Here is a 16,812-nt window from a genome sequence, read left to right as displayed (position 1 = left end):
CAAGTAGTCTTTTATTCTAATATGACGTGCTTCTTTCGCTTTATGAATAAACGCATGCTCTAATTCCAATAATTTATTTTGCACGTGCGTATATCGACTACTGCAGAAAAATGAATTTTATCAAACTGGCATGCATTTTATATATTTTATTAACTTTAAACACTTCCAAACTCTTAAATGATACACATGTTGTTATTAATTCATTTATTATGACTGTAATGTGTTGCATTCCGAAATTGACATATTTGACCATTGTTGACCTAGATACGACAACCGTTCATGCTGGCTGTTCAAAAACTCCTCCCTCTGAAAAATCACAGTGCCAGCTGTTTGCTTCTTTACAAACAAAGAAGGAAGGTTCATGGAAGAGCCTACACAATCGCTTTAGCCTAATACACATCGGACATAGAAATTACCTTAATTGTCCTAATCAGAATCGAAACAATTGATGCAAGCTATACTTTATTGTAGTTTTAACATGGGTAGGCATATATTCGTGTTACTTTAGCCCTCACTTGCATTAATTATTTCTCAAGTGTACTGAAAGACAAAACATAATCATTCTGTCCGAATCGAAAGGACAATTACAACCTCTAAGGGGTCATTAGCCGTTGTTCAGACAACAAATGTTAAAATGAAATTATTATTAGAATATAGAACAAACCTAGACACATAAATAAACAATCAAATAATTTAAATTAAAAATTTGGCAACTGACAATCCACTAGAAATTTGGGAGGTAAGCTAAACAATAGAAAATTATTACTTATAACATAGAATTGTAATTACATACATAATTACATACATAATTACCAAAGTAAATGATTAATCAAGGTTTTCATTACAAGGTGTCAAAATTCCTGCAAAAAAACTATCAAAAAGACTTTAACAAATGAGAAAAAGCAAATAATATCGGCACCATCAATGTTGATGTTTTTACTTATGGGGTCAAATCGGAAAGTAGTTCTTTTAGAAAATATTTACATTAATTTTTATTATTTTTTTTTAATTTGCACTTCTAAAAAATGTAAATTTGACAAGTGCGTATCAAGGAATGTGAAACAGGGAGAGGGGACAAATTAGACAACGTTTGGAGTGGGACATGTTTAAGCCTATGCATTAGCGATGTATGCAGGAAATAACGGAGGTGGTCTCCCTTTCTCTCCTAAATCGGCATCTAAAAGAATTCAATTTTGATTTTGTGGCTGCCGTTTCCGGTCAAACACAAATCTGTAGAATTCGGCATCTAAAAGAATTCAATTTTGATTTTGTGGCTGCCGTTTCCGTTCAAACACAAATCTGTAGAATTTATCTGGAATATATTCAAGTAAAATATTTCTTCTAGGATCAATAATATAATACTATTATTTATATTACATTGCGTAATTGAAATTCATATCCGTAGGTAGTTTATTACAAGATTTCGATGTTCCGTTTCATTAAGTAGAATATCAAGACAATCCGTTACATCTGAGATATTTTACTTGGAATTCATACGTAAAAACGATTATTGTTATAGAATAGGGACTCGAAACGGGTAATGTGTCAAAGAGACAACAACCCGACTAAAGAGAGCAGTCAACAGTCCAAGGCTGCCAATGGTTCTTCAACGCAGTGTTAAAAATTCTACAGTCGGAGGCGGGATTTTACTATTCACTAAACAATAATGTATACGAGCGTATAAACGCCAAACTAAGTCCATTAAAATCCCAATAGGTTTTGACAAATTTGATTCTTTATAAGAGTAGAAACATGTTTCCTGCCAGATTTTGTCTGATGGTACTACATTACTAGATCTTACTACACATTACATAACATACATTATATGATTTGGCACAACTCCTTGTGTTTCAATATCCTTATTTTACGAGCCATTAGTCAGGATTATGTTTGACTATCGTAGATCTACAACAGAGAATACAAACATCATTACCGACAATGATTTTGATAAAATCAGAACACCAGGACGTATACAGATACGTATGTAGTTACGTGTTCTAAGGGATTGTTGAACCTGTCAATGGGATTTAAGATTGCCTAACATCTAATAACATGCCCTTTGAGATTACAGTTGAAACAGGTATGAATGGGAAAATAAAATGTGCTAACTGGGATAATGTTGGAAAAGAGATTCGTTATGCCGTTTGAAGCCAAATAAAAAAATAAAAAATGTGTGTTTCCTGTTTCCGTACTCAAATATTTTAAGCTTAGAAAAAGCCTACCTTTATTTTTTCGGCAGTTTTCAATAAACACTGTTAAAATCAGAATTTCTCTCCCAAAGACTCAATGTAAAAAAATGTAGATTAAAAAAAATGCCTACCTACCTACTTTTTTTAGAGATGTAATAGGAAACACACAAAAAGTCATATTATTTTATTTGGCCTTAAGTACAAACAAAAGAGTTTTCTGTGGATAGTTTAAAGACTGCGTTGAAAGTGTGTGGCATTTGACACTGAAAAATGAGGGTACATTGGAGAGGGATGATGGCTTTTATTTTATATAATTTTCAAAAGTGCAATACATTGCATTCACTCATATATTTAGAGAGTTTCGATATAAAAAGTAAAAATCACAAAAATACTGAATTCTGAGAAAAATTCAATAAAGATAGTTCCTTATTAAATGGCAATCAAAAGCTCAAATGCATCAATCGAATGAATAACAACTGTCATATTCCTGACTTGGTACCGGTATTTTCTTGTGTAGAAAATGATCGATTTAACCTGGTTTTAAAGCTGGCTAAACTTCTCATTTGTATGACAGTCGCATCAAATTCCATTATATCGACAACAATGTGTGAACAAAACAAACATACATAATAGGTAAAAATATCAAAAAATAGGGGCAGAGCAGTCAACATTGTGTTATAATCTTAATCGCTATAAAAACAAACAAATATGTAACAAAGAAGTACAACATATATGTTATTCCATTTTGAACCTGAAATTAAAATTTGAACAACAAGACGTCGATAGAAATTGTCACGTGAGATGAAAGCAGTATCATTCCACGTGAAATCAATTAGTATACGTCATTTAAATGAAATTGTCGATTTCAAAGTAGATACCTCGTTAAATATTTATCAAATTTCGATCAGAAGTATGCATGCATATCATAGGATATTAGTTTATTATTAGATACGTATATCAGTTATCTATGTTTATTTACTAGATACGTTGTCAACTACGTTTTTATACGACCGCAAAATTTGAAAAATTTTTCGTCGTATATTGCTATCACGTTGGCGTCGGCGTCGTCGTCGTCGTCGTCGTCGTCGTCCGGCGTCCGAATACTTTTAGTTTTCGCACTCTAACTTTAGTAAAAGTGAATGGAAATCTATGAAATTTTAACACAAGGTTTATGACCACAAAAGGAAGGTTGGTATTGATTTTGGGAGTTTTGGTCCCAACATTTTAGGAATTAGGGGCCAAAAAGGGCCCAAATAAGCATTTTCTTGGTTTTCGCACTATAACTTTAGTTTAAGTTAATAGAAATCTATGAAATTTTGACACAAGGTTTATGACCACAAAAGAACGGTTGGAATTGATTTTGGGAGTTTAGATTTCAACAGTTTAGGAATTAGGGGCCAAAAAGGGCCCAAATAAGCATTATTCTTGGTTTTCGCACAATAACTTTAGTTTAAGTAAATAGAAATCAATGAAATTTAAACACAATGTTAATGACTACAAAAGGAAGGTTGGTATTGATTTTGGGAGTTTAGGTCCCAACAGTTTAGGAATTAGGGGCCAAAAAGGGACCCAAATAAGCATTTTTCTTGGTTTTCGCACCATAACGTTAGTATAAGTAAATAGAAATCTATGAAATTTAAACACAAGGTTTATGACCATAAAAGGAAGGTTGGTATTGATTTTGGGAGTTTTGGTCCCAACAGAATAAGGGGCCCAAAGGGTCCAAAATTAAACTTTGTTTGATTTCATCAAAATTGAATAATTGGGGTTCTTTGATATGCCGAATCTAACTGTCATGACTGTGTATATAGATTCTTAACTTTTGGTCCCGTTTTCAAATTGGTCTACATTAAGGTCCAAAGGGTCCAAAATTAAACTTAGTTTGATTTTGACAAAAAATGAATCAGTTAGGTTCTTTGATATGCTGAATCTAAAAATGTACTTAGATTCTTGATTATTGGCCCAGTTTTCAAGTTGGTCCAAATCGGGGTCCAAAATTAAACTTTGTTTGATTTCATCAAAAATTGAATAAATGGGGTTCTTTGCAATATGATATACCAAATCTAACTGTGTATGTAGATTCTTCATTTTTGGTCCTGTTTTCAAATTGGTCTACACTAAAGTCCAAAGGGTCCAAAATTAAACTTAGTCTGATTTCAACAAAAATTGAAATCTTGGGGTTCTTTGATATGCTGAATCCAAAAATGTACTTAGATTTTTTATTATGGGCCCAGTTTTCAAGTTGGTCCAAATCAGGATCTAAAATTATTATATTAAGTATTGTGCAATAGCAAGTCTTTTCAATTGCACAGTATTGCGCAATGGCAAGAAATATCTAATTGCACAATATTGTGAAATAGCAAATTTTTTTTTAATTAGAGTTATCTTTCTTTGTCCAGAATAGTAAGCAAGAAATATCTAATTGCAAAATATTGTGCAATAGCAAGATTTTTTTTTAATTGGAGTTATCTTTCTTTGTCCAGAATCAACTTAAATCTTTGTTATATACAATCTACAATGTATATTCACTTTTTACTACCAACTGATAAATTATAATAAATAACATTCAGTGATAACAAGCAGTTTTTTTTACATCTTAATATTTTATGATGTATTTAAATGAGTAGTTATTGTTGCAAACTCCATTAGAAATTTTAATTGAGATTAGTTTTGGAATAAGGGAAAGGGGGATGTGATTAAAAAAATTGGGTTCAATTTTTCTCATTTGAAATTTCATAAATAAAAAAGAAAATTTCTTCAAACATTTTTATGCCCCACCTACGATAGTAGAGGGGTATTATGTTTTCTGGTCTGTGCGTCCGTCCGTCCGTCTGTCCGTTCGTTCGTCCATCCGTTCGTCCGTCCGTCTGTCCCGCTTCAGGTTAAATTTTTTGGTCTAGGTAGTTTTTGATGAAGTTTAAGTCCAATCGACTTCAAACTTAGTACACATGTCCCCTATGATATGATCTTTCTAATTTTAATGCCAAATTAGAGTGTTTACCCCAATTTCACGGTCCACTGAACATGGAAAATGATAGTACGAGTGGGGCATTCGTGTACTGAGGACACATTCTTGTTTTGAGAGGATTAATATTCAACAGCATAGTGAATTGCTCTAAGAGAAAACAAAAATTTTAAGTTCATTAGAACACATTCATTCTGTGTCAGAAACCTATGCTGTGTCAACTATTTAATCACAATCCAAATTTAGAGCTGAATCCAGCTTGAATGTTGTGTCCATACTTGCCCCAACCGTTCAGGGTTCAACCTCTGCGGTCGTATAAAGCTACGCCCTGCGGAGCATCTGGTTCAAATTAATGTTATTTTCGATTTTATTAAAATGAATTAATGTTTACTTGAAAATAAACGAACAATGTGAACATTAAGTTTTGAGTTATTAAGTAAGCGGAGCTTATAGTTCTGTTAATTTGGGTTTCTTTAATACAGCATGTTTTTTTTTTAAATTTTAACTAAATGAATTCATATGATCATGGATTCAGACAATAAAGATCAGCACGCTATCGAACATTTATTTTTAATAAGAGAAGTTTAATAAGTTACCATCAAATAATGTTGATAAATAAAAATGATATGGTGTTGCAAGACAATTTCAATATCTTCCCTTCTTTGATGCTAACATAACCTGTTGATCTGTTATATATTTGTTTTCTGTCTAAAACGTCATATGTTTGTTCTGTACAAATAATGTCTCGTCACTGAATGATAAAACAGAAACTTTGAAGAGTTTTAAGATAAAAAAAAAGATACTTGAAAGTAAGGCCAAACCCTACTTAATTTAGAACAACACCTATGATTTAGTGAGATGATTCTTGTTTTTAAAAAAATCTTATTTCAGTTTATCAATTTTTACTTAAGAAAAAATCTTTTTTCCCTCTAAATAGTAAAATAAATCATTAATGTATAGGATAATTTTTCAAATAATTGGACTGAACATCCAATTATTTTTAATTAATGCATTTGTAAAACGATTCTAATTTTATGTAATTGATATAAATTTGAGATTTATCTGATTTAGAATTTATAAATATTGAAACTCTATTATCAATAGAATACAATGTAAACGCCACATTTTTATGATATTAATAATAGAGCAATTATAAATTGAAAACAAACAATTTATAATGCTCGTATGTCCGATGCTTCATGAGAAACGCCGAAACCAAAACATATGACAACCAAGGATTTATAATGTATGTAGAGTCGTTATGATCTATATGACCACCAAGGACATAAAAATAATCGTAAAACGAAGCTAAAACCAACGTTGCCTGAGCGAGTTGGGACATGGCATTTACGATTCTAAGCCATTTTAGATGTATCAATTTGTTCATAAATATAAATTTTACTCATGTAACATCCATAACATAGTTACAACTTTTCTTATGCATTTACGTTTAAAAAAAGTAAAATGACAAATATACTGAACTGAACTAGAGGAAAATTCAAAAAGGAAGTCTCTAATCAAATGGCAAAATCAAAAGCTTAGACACATCAAACGAATGAATAACAACTGTCATATTCCTGAATTGGTTCAGGCATTTTCTTGTGTTGAAAATTGTGGATTAAACCTGGTTTTAAAGCTGGCTAAACCTGTCACTAGTATGATAGTCTCATCAAATTCCATTACTTCGACAACAATGTGTGAACAAAAGCACAATGCGTTATGCTATTTGATTACATTTGATTACATTTGATAACATTGTATTCGTACAAGCAGTTCATGTCAATAGTTGGGGAAGAACCATCGGTGTCGAAATTGTTATCCTTCACTCCAGCTATTGCACCATTACATTGTATTACCTTTTATACACCTCTTAATTGTCGAACAGAATCCGCTACCCTTCCGGAGCATTTGAGAGCACCTCAGATTTTGATGGCGTTCGTGTTGCTCAGTCTTTAGTTTTCTATCTTGTGTTTTGTGTACTATTGTTTGTCTATTGGTTTTGGATTTTACCCATGGCGTTGTTAGTTTATTTTCGACTTGTGAGTTTGGAAGTCCCTCTGATATCCTTTGCCTATCTTTTGAAACACGTGAGAGATTAAGCTAGCAGCTATAAAATCAGGTTTAATCCACCATTTTCTACACATAGAAATGCCTGTACCACATTATGAAAATGACAGTTGTTTTCATTAGTCTAATGTGTTTGAGCTTTTAATTTTGCCATTTAATAAAGGACTTGCTAAATTTTCCTTGGAGGTATTTTTGCTATTTGACTATTTTATATATAGGATTATCTTTAATTGGGTTGGTTTTGTAAAAAAAATATTTATATTTAACGACCGAATCAAAATCTAAGTGTAATAAGTAAAGCAAAATTTTACTTTTTTAAATCAGAATCAGTTTGTATTGTTTTTAAAATGCTATAAATATATATTATGGCAATTAATATCAGTGTGAAAACTGAAATCACAAAAATACTGAATTCCGAGGAAAACTAAAAACGGAAAGTTCCTAATCAAATGACAAAATCAAAAGATAAAACCAGGACTGGTCTTGGATTTTTTTTTATTTTGCTACTATATTGACTATTCACTCATTGACATGGCAAGCCATATCTTTTAATTAAGACGGTATATTAACGACTTTCCTTAATATGTGGTCAATTGCTACTGAAGGAATATCTGTTACCATGACAACCAACGTATGTTTGGGCAAAATAGAACATTATACTGTTTAACGGTAGAATTGGGAATCTAATCGATACGCCGTTTGTTATTTTGGTTGAAAAGATCTTAAGGTTTTAATTTACATTGGCTTTTAAGAAGAGTGGAGGGAATACAACCTTCATTAGAATAATTGTAGTTTTATGTGACGTCACAATGAGTCCAAGTGCTACGTAAAACATTCGTCATGACTTCCATTTGTGACAGATAGTTTAATTAAAGTGTCATGTTGTAACTGTAATTGATTTCTATTCTCTTATATAAAATGTTATTTTTTGTACAAATAATGAAGTCACACACACTGAATAGTATAGCAGTTATAACATTTTTACATTATATGGCATCTAATAATTTTTTAAACTGTGTAGAAGTAGTTTGGTTTAGTTAAGCTTTATTGCTTTTTTTGGAAAATTGTTTATAATAATCGAATCAGAAAATAGTGATAATCCTGGTGTATTTTTCGCATATATGCACAACATTTGTTTTTGTCAATTTACTTTTTGAAAAAAATAAGCAGTTTTACTTCGATGAACTCCATGTGTAAACAGCGGATTTCTACCAGGGCAGACAACTCCTCCATAAATGAAGAGGTCTTTCGTTAGGTTTAAGGATGCCATATTTTAGTTTGAAACTGCATAATTCTGTACTATTAGCGAACAGTTGTGATATGTTAATGCATTTCTGTAGCACTTTAAAATAGAGATAGTCTATATTTATTACATTATATGCTATATTTATAAACATGTGGTTGATTTCAGTCAACACTGGAAGCAGCCTCGTTATAGCCATTTCCGGAAGAAGAATTACCTTATTAATTTTTTTTTTTTTTTTTTTTTTTTTGCTTTTTAAGACAAGTTTCAATAATTGGTCTTTTGAATGGCAGTTTTAAAGAATTATTTATAACGAAGAAAAATTAATAATTTCGGAAATGGTGAAATTTTATTAGATGTTTGTTTGTTATCAGAATACTCGATTTTGTTACCCCTTTGATTGATTGTTATTGTTTTTATCCCTTTATTTTATTGATTGTTTGTTATCTCCCTTTATTTAGCACAAGGTGGTGCAATACAGGAAATGTTCCCATTCCGTAGTAAGTCAAATGTACCTTATATGTGCCGCATGCGTATTAGCTAGACCGGTGGTTGCTCACAACACCTCTTCCGTCAAATATATCCAACCAATAATCAGGCTTCGTGGCATGGAACAAGTAGTTAGAATTGTATAGTCCGTAGAAAAGGGCTCTTGCACGCATCTTGCACAGATGGGGAAAATACATTAGGACTGTAGACATTGCTAAACAAAAATTTTTTGGTTAATGTATCAGTTATTTCAAATTTCAGTTTTATTCAAGATCATAATTTAGTAGAGACATTTGAAACTGGATTCTATATTTAGTGATAAATTCAAAAAAGTTGAATCTAATTCTTTAACAATAATTAACTATGCGGAATTTATGATTTTTAAAAATGTAAAGTTTCAAAAACATGTTGCATTATTGTGTGATCAATTAGAAGTATTCACCGACACAACGCCACGTTTATGCTTAAGCTTTTGTTGTATAAAATGCAATTTTTGTTTATTATCATTATATTTGTTATTATTAGTATAATTTTTTTCTTATCTTCATGTTAGATATAATATATTATCACCATCACTAGATTGAACTCCAGGAATACCAGTTTTCAATGTCAGACAAACAGGCTAATCAAACAAATTAGACTTTCTTTCAAACGTGGTGTTTCGTACGAATAATCATGAGACAAACGCACTTAAAAATGATTTTAATGAATGTTTTTACAATAAAGCAATACAAGAATAAATACAAAATGACTTTTTGGATATATATGTATCTATTCCACGATTTGTTAGGTTTAATTGTACATACAGTCCTAATGAAGTTTTCCAAAACATATATGAGTTATATAAACCCAGACCATCTCACAAATGTAGGGGTTTTGTGTCCATGCATAATTTTTCAAATATTCAGTTTTTATCTTTCTTTTTACCAATTATGTCTGTTTGGGTTTCTCATTCAATTTTGTTAAAAAAAAGCACTGAAGATATATAGCATACAAGTGGGAGGCTAAGTTCGCCTCAAACAAGGTTTAACCCACCATTTTGTTCGTGAAATGCCTGTACCATTCAGAAATATGAAAGTTGTTTTTGATTCGATCATTTGGTTGATATGGATGAGCGTTTATTTTTGTCAGATTATAGTCTTGTCCCTTTTTGTGTTTCACTTGTATTTTATCAATATTGTGCTTTTTCATGTTTTTGTATTTGTGATATTGTACCTTAATTGAATGATAATTTGGCTATCTGGTAGAGGACACTTTTAATTCAATTATGTAAGGTACCTGTGAACTAGAACTGAAATTCTTTCATGTTACCCATCCGGAGCATCTGACTTAAGGTATGATATTTGTGTGGTCGCTATATAAAGAAATTTGATTAATGCAGTTGTAATACTGGGTTTCATCATGCCCTCCTGATGATCATGGTTTTATTTTTGTCGACTTGATAAATTCTGGTACCATCCTTGTGTCTCTGCCATTAACAATCAAGATGTATCTCCCTTCTCTCTGTGACCTGAACAACCTAGAATATCTCCTTCTCTGTCTGCCTTGAACAAACAAGATTTATCTGTCTTCTGTCTCTGACTAAATCTAAATGTATCTCCTTTTTTCTCTGTCCTACAAAATGTAGAATATCTCCCCTCTCTCTCAGCAATTGAATACACAAGATGTATCTCCCTTTCTCTTCCGTGAACAATTTACATTTCTCTCCCTTTTCTTTCTATCCTCATCAATGTAGAATATCTCACCTCTCTCTGCCTGGAGCAAACAAAATTTATCTGCTTTCTTTCTCTGAACACAACAATCTAAATTAATCTCCTTTTTCTCTTTGTCCTGAACAATGTAGATTATCTCCCCTCTCTCTGTCTTGAACAAACAGGATTTATCGCCCGTCTTTCTCTACCCTGAACAACCTAGATTGGTCTCCCTTATCTCTCTGTCCTGAACAAAGTAGATTATCCTCTCTCTCTCTCTCTCTCTCTCTCTCTCTCTCTCTCTCTCTCTCTCTCTGCCTTGAACAATCATGAGGTGGCTCCCTTCTTTCTCTGACCTCAACAATCTAGATTTATCTCCCTTTTCTCTCTGTCCTGAACAATGTAGATTATCTTCTTTCTCTCTCCCTTAAATATAGAAGATTTATCTCCCTTTTTCTACTGTGAACAGTCTACATTTATCTCCCTTTTCCCGTTGTCCTGAACAATGTAGATTATCTGCCCTCTCTCTCTCTGTCTTGAACAAACAAGATTTATCTCTCTTATATCTCTGCCCTGAAGAATCTAGATGGGTTTTCAACGTACGCATTAAATGCCGGAGCACATGCATGTAGGAAAACATAGAGGAAATATTCTCTAACTAAAATTGGTTTTCGTTTGTAAACGTCAATATTTAGTGTCTCAAGTAAAATATATTTTGTTTGATGTTGCAACACACCAGAGATGCATTTTCAAAACATTCATGGACACAAAATCCCTCACATATAATGATATTGTTCATTGTTGTATCATTGTCGTACTATTAACCAATAGCAACTGTATCTACCTGCCAACAATGTGAGTAAATTGACACTCTTGTCGTCATTACCTCCCTTTGATGTTATTGTTACGTCACAACCACTCTATGTTCTTTTCTCTTCACAATAATCAAGACACTCGTATCTTAAGTCAAATACCGCTTTGAATAACAACGTAAAACACATATTTGTTATATTAATATGCGAAATAACAATATAACTGGTTATGATTTTGAGTTCTAAGGCTCGATACTTGTTGTTAAGTGCATACGTGAGTGTGTGGACGGGGTTTACAGAAAAGATAATAATGTTTAAAATTAATAGAGAAAAATGGACCAAAATAAATAAAGAATACCGAGGTGCTTACATATCCAAAAAAGAGAATAATAGGCAAAAAGTATAAAGGATAGAGAAATATAAAATGGAAAACCCTTCATCCAGGCCCCCAAATTTGATACTCGCACGGTTTATTTAAATGAACCAATGTGTTAATAAAATGCCACTGGAGTCTAACGATAAAGTATATTTTAATTTTATAAAAAGACGAAGTTTACAGGGCAGTTTATCACTTATCTCAGTTAACAGTATTTACTTTTTAAAATTATCAGCAAGCTGCAGCACAACAGTAGTACAGAGAACATTAATGAAATATCTCTTGTAAACCCCTAAAAAGGTGATTTTCAGTGATAAAATGATTACAGTAGTGAGATTATGTCAAGGGGAGGGTTTTATCTGATGTGTATTGGTTTCATGTGTGCCGTCACGGAAGGTTTAGTTTTCAAAAGCTTCAAAAAGCGTCACGAATTATAAGACTTCAAGATGTTTTTGTTGTATATCATAAATTATCAGAAGAAAAATAACATGGTTAAACACAAGTCAAAAGTTCATTTAGAGGTTAAAGACAGCGGCTAATTGTAATGGAAAATTGAAGAGAAAACATGATATCATACAAATCACTTTTTAGCCCATGATTAACTGACAGAGAAACAAGCATAGATCGACACTTAAGTTTAACCTATTTCTAAAAATAAATTAAAAGATTGTATAAAGAATTAACTAGAGGTGTTATTTACAGGCATATGAATTGTACGAGCATAAAAAATATCACTGCAACAACATTCACACAAATTATCACATTCTTATTGAAATAAACGGTCTCTTCTAGAAACGATATGTATGTGTAGATTTTACACCACATTTCAGAAATATTTTTCCCAAAAAATCGTTTCCTTTAAATTCTTTATGATTATATGATTCCTCGTCATTATGTGTATATATCAAAGACACATACTGCATTTAGTTTCATTAATAAAAAATAAAAATGTGACTACTTAAACCATCACATCCAGACCTTTTCAACTATACCCATATATTCGACAGAGAGCACCTAATAAACATTCCTATATTCCTTTGCGCTGCATGTATTTGTAAACGGAGAAGATATCATCATTTAATTGATAATAAGCTTATTTCTAATTTATCACAATAACTTTATTGAATAACACAATATTTATTTTTGAAATACCAGTAGTCTTAGTTTATATTCATTAATATCAAAATTAACCATTTGTACTTTCACACAACTTAATATAATACATTAATATTGCATCATATACTTAAGCATATTAAGGCTATATTACACTCTATAATTGAATACAAATTAATACACTTTAATGATTCAATAGTTCAATAGCACTAGCACAGATTATTCAATTCTGACACTTATGATTAATAATTATTTCCGTACAAAATGTAATATCAACGATTCAAGACATGTTAGTGTGTGTCTTAGCTTAGTGTTTAGTCTATCTTATTAAGATACAAATCATGTTGCCACATTTTGTTTACAAGGATCTATCATAGCTATTTTTTACTTTCTGCTAAAAATCTCTTTCAGAATCCTCTTGTTAAGTCGTAGTCATACATACCTTCAAATATATGAAGGCTGACATTTCATTGGCTAATGTAATAATTACCAAAACAGAAAGTAGAAAGGAATATTTCCTTGTATGCTAAGAGTAAATACAGGATCTGTAGCTCTTTTCACAAAAAATCTTGTGTGTAAAATTTATCTTACGATAAAAATATTTAGTTGAATTGTTAGGAAATATTACGATACATTTTACACTTAAGATATTTTTTGAAAAGGGCTACTGTATTTTAATTAGATTGATCATTAGTCACTAATGTTTTGTATATGTATTCTAAATTAGAGAATGTTTACATTGTAGTGTTTTGTTCATAACAGGTGCTTACGGTGCTTATCCGTTCGGACAAATAGTTGGTAATGTATTACTGAACTAGCTTCAGGGTGATTTTGCATTTCCATTACCGCTACATATACAAGTCTTCCATTCAAATCTTACTGGTCAATGTGCAAACTAACAAAACTATTGATCAATTATTTTTACTATATTTTATTTTTTGTTTATGAATATAAAAAAAATAAGGAATATATATTAATGATACAGTAACACACCTACACAAATAACCACACACACGTTAAGAGGGCAACATGCACTGTTCAATAATACACAAGTGTCTATATTTTATACCAAACCTTAATTTGTCGTAAGTTTAAACATTTTTGAACCAATTCTTTTACATCTTGTTAAAAAAAAGTTATGCGTTTGGCGATACCCTCTGAATTGCTTGAAAAGTAACTGATTATTATTTGACTGACTACAAGCTTAATATTTTGAAAGTGCTTTATCTAACGCAACAAAATTACCGAAAATTATGTAACCTTCTTTATAGTTAGTAGTATACACGTTTTAGATTGAGCTCAGATCGAACTGTTCGTTTTAGAATAAACATCGTTTACTAGAAGAAAAAGTATCATTATAACCAAATGAAATACCAGAAAACAGCAACAGTCGCATCAAATGAAAATCAAAGATTAAGGAACACGCACACATATTTTTATACGACCGCAAAAATTGAGAATTTTTTGGTCGTATATTGGTATGACGTTGGCGTCGTCGTCGTTCGAAGACATTTGGTTTTGGTTTTCGCACTATAACTTTAGTATAAAAAAATTGGAAATCTATGAAACTTAAACACAAGGTTTATGACCATAAAAGGAAGGTTGGGATTGATTTTGGGAGTTTTGGTCCAAACAGTTTAGGAATTAGGGGCCAACAAAGGGCCCAAATAAGCATTTTTCTTGGTTTTCGCACAATAACTTTAGTATAAGTGAACAGAATCTATGAAATGAAATTTTACCACAAGGTTTATGACCACAAAAAGAAAGTTGAGTTTGATTTTGGGAGTTTTGGTCCCAACAGTTTAGGAATTAGGGACCAAAAGGGTCTTGATTTCATCAAAAAATAAATTATTGGGGTTCTTTGATATGGCAAATCTAACCGTGTATTTAGATTATTAATTTTTGGTTCTGTTTTCAAATTGGTCTACATTAATGTCCACAGGGTCCAAAATTAAACCTAGTTTGATTTTAATAAAAATTTAATTCTTGTGGTTCTTTGATATGCTGAATCTAAACACGTACTTAGATTTTTTATTATGGGCCCAGTTTTCAAGTTGGTCCAAATCGGGGTCCAAAATTAAACTTTGTTTGATTTCAACAAAAATTGAATAAATGGGGTTCTATGATAATATGATAAATCTAACCATGTATTTAGATTTTGGATATTGGACCATAATAGGTAAATGTCCAATTTAAAATTTTAAGTTTTTAAGTTTAAGTTCTTAGACCACATTAATTCTGTGTCAGAAACCTATGTTGTGTCAACTATTTAATCACAATTCAGAGCTGTATCAAGCTTAAATGTTGTGTCCATACTTGCCCAAACTGTTCAGGGTTCGACCTCTACGGTCGTATAAAGCTGTGCCCTGCGGAGCAACTGGTTTTAGTAGTTACAAAATTCGATATATTGTCTCGTTTTTGTTTGTTTAGTAATTGTTTATTCAAGAAATATTTATAAAGACTTGTATTTGTAACGGCTTGTTCTGACCTTTTTCTCACTAATGGGAATATACAGTGACAACTATCCAAAGAGCTATCTGAACCTCTTATCATTTTGACCCCCTTTTTTGATGCTGTTATCTCCCATTATCAGATTGGTATAAGGATATCTAACTTTATTGTACCACCCGTTCCATACAGTTTAATCCTGTAATCATACAATTGTTACAGATTAACATATATTTCCATCATTAAAATCATAATACACATCATTTAACCCTTGTTTGTCTTCGAACCTATCAAATATGTCTTAGCTTATTAGGGATGTCTTATATAAATCAACTGTAAAATTCATAACTACTTGTTTATATATAAAATTAAACATGTTAAATACTAATGTATGAGACAACTTAATCCTTATGTAAATAATTTTACTGGCATATACTGCTGATCAAATTTCCTATTAAATATTCAACTCATGTTTTAATTTAATGTGAAAATTTAACGATAATGTTGAGGAATATGATCACTTTTAGATTAATCATTAATGGATAAATGATGTATTCATATTCAACAAGTACAAAAAGCAATCCAAATGCTTTCTCCAACTGCTTTCTATCCACAATTTTAAAGACAAATTTTAAAAAGGAATGATTGCTCTTTGAATAGCATTGTGCGGGTATTTTTGAGTCATTACACATGCGCACTTAATTAGTAATACACAGCGCAGGACACGGGATTTGTGAAAGTATGTTTGCTTTAGCAAAGCTCAATATATGTAGACATTATAACCTCGCAGGCATTTGTATTCCTTGCAAGCTGCTATGCATGTAATTGCAAACTGACAAAAAAAATCAAAAATTCCTATGGGAAGTTCGCATCAAAACATTAATGAGAAGGCAACATATACTCATGGTACGTTCTGCTAAAGATGTATCTAGCCTCATATAGACCGTAGTGTGCAATATTTTAATTTTTCACATTTACCTTTAGAAAAGTATAACAAAAATACCCAACCTTAGGGTAAATTCAAAAAGGGGAAGTTCATAAAATCATACAAAATCAAACATTCTCATCCAACAGAATCATACATTTTTTGTCAACAAAACATGCGTGGTACTGCACGTTATGAACATTAATGTAAGTTTAGGAAATCGTCAACGTACGCGCATATTCGCATTACTTTTTAGATAGGATAATTTGGTTGGGGATATCGTTAACTTAATTTCAGCTATGTTTAGAGAGCCTTAAATTTAGAAATGTTTCATCTTTTGCCTCTTTAGTTCAATTCTATCATGATTGTTTTTCTATTTGTCTGTGTAGAATGGGTCTGCCTATTGGGAATATTTCTTTTTGGTAAATCTCTTAATCTGTAACGTGATTAGCGGTATTGTTTAACAACAATTCTCAAACGCATGCTCATTTGCC

The 16,812-nt window shown here is 31.5% G+C and overlaps 1 protein-coding gene across 11 annotated transcripts in view; it reads left to right on the top strand.

Moving 5' to 3' along the window:
• Positions 1 to 16,812, top strand: part of LOC143055081 (potassium voltage-gated channel protein Shaw-like) — a 73,701-nt gene that overhangs the window by 45,959 nt on the left and 10,930 nt on the right. For 4 of the 11 annotated variants that reach the window (XM_076228226.1, XM_076228229.1, XM_076228223.1 and 1 more), the window contains 2 exons: positions 8,926 to 8,964; positions 13,708 to 13,743. The exons of 3 other annotated variants lie outside the window; for them this stretch is intronic. In XM_076228226.1, coding sequence (XP_076084341.1) covers positions 8,926 to 8,964; positions 13,708 to 13,743 — 75 coding nt within the window. The remainder of the gene's footprint in view (positions 1 to 8,925; positions 8,965 to 13,707; positions 13,744 to 16,812) is intronic. 4 more of the 11 variants (XM_076228231.1, XM_076228225.1, XM_076228230.1 and 1 more) reach the window with 2 other exon arrangements.

Source organism: Mytilus galloprovincialis, chromosome 12 (assembly GCF_965363235.1).
Source record: "Mytilus galloprovincialis chromosome 12, xbMytGall1.hap1.1, whole genome shotgun sequence".
NCBI lineage: Eukaryota > Metazoa > Mollusca > Bivalvia > Mytilida > Mytilidae > Mytilus > Mytilus galloprovincialis.
The sequence above is the reverse complement of the archived record's forward strand: the minus strand, read 5'-3'. Positions and strand labels throughout refer to the sequence as shown.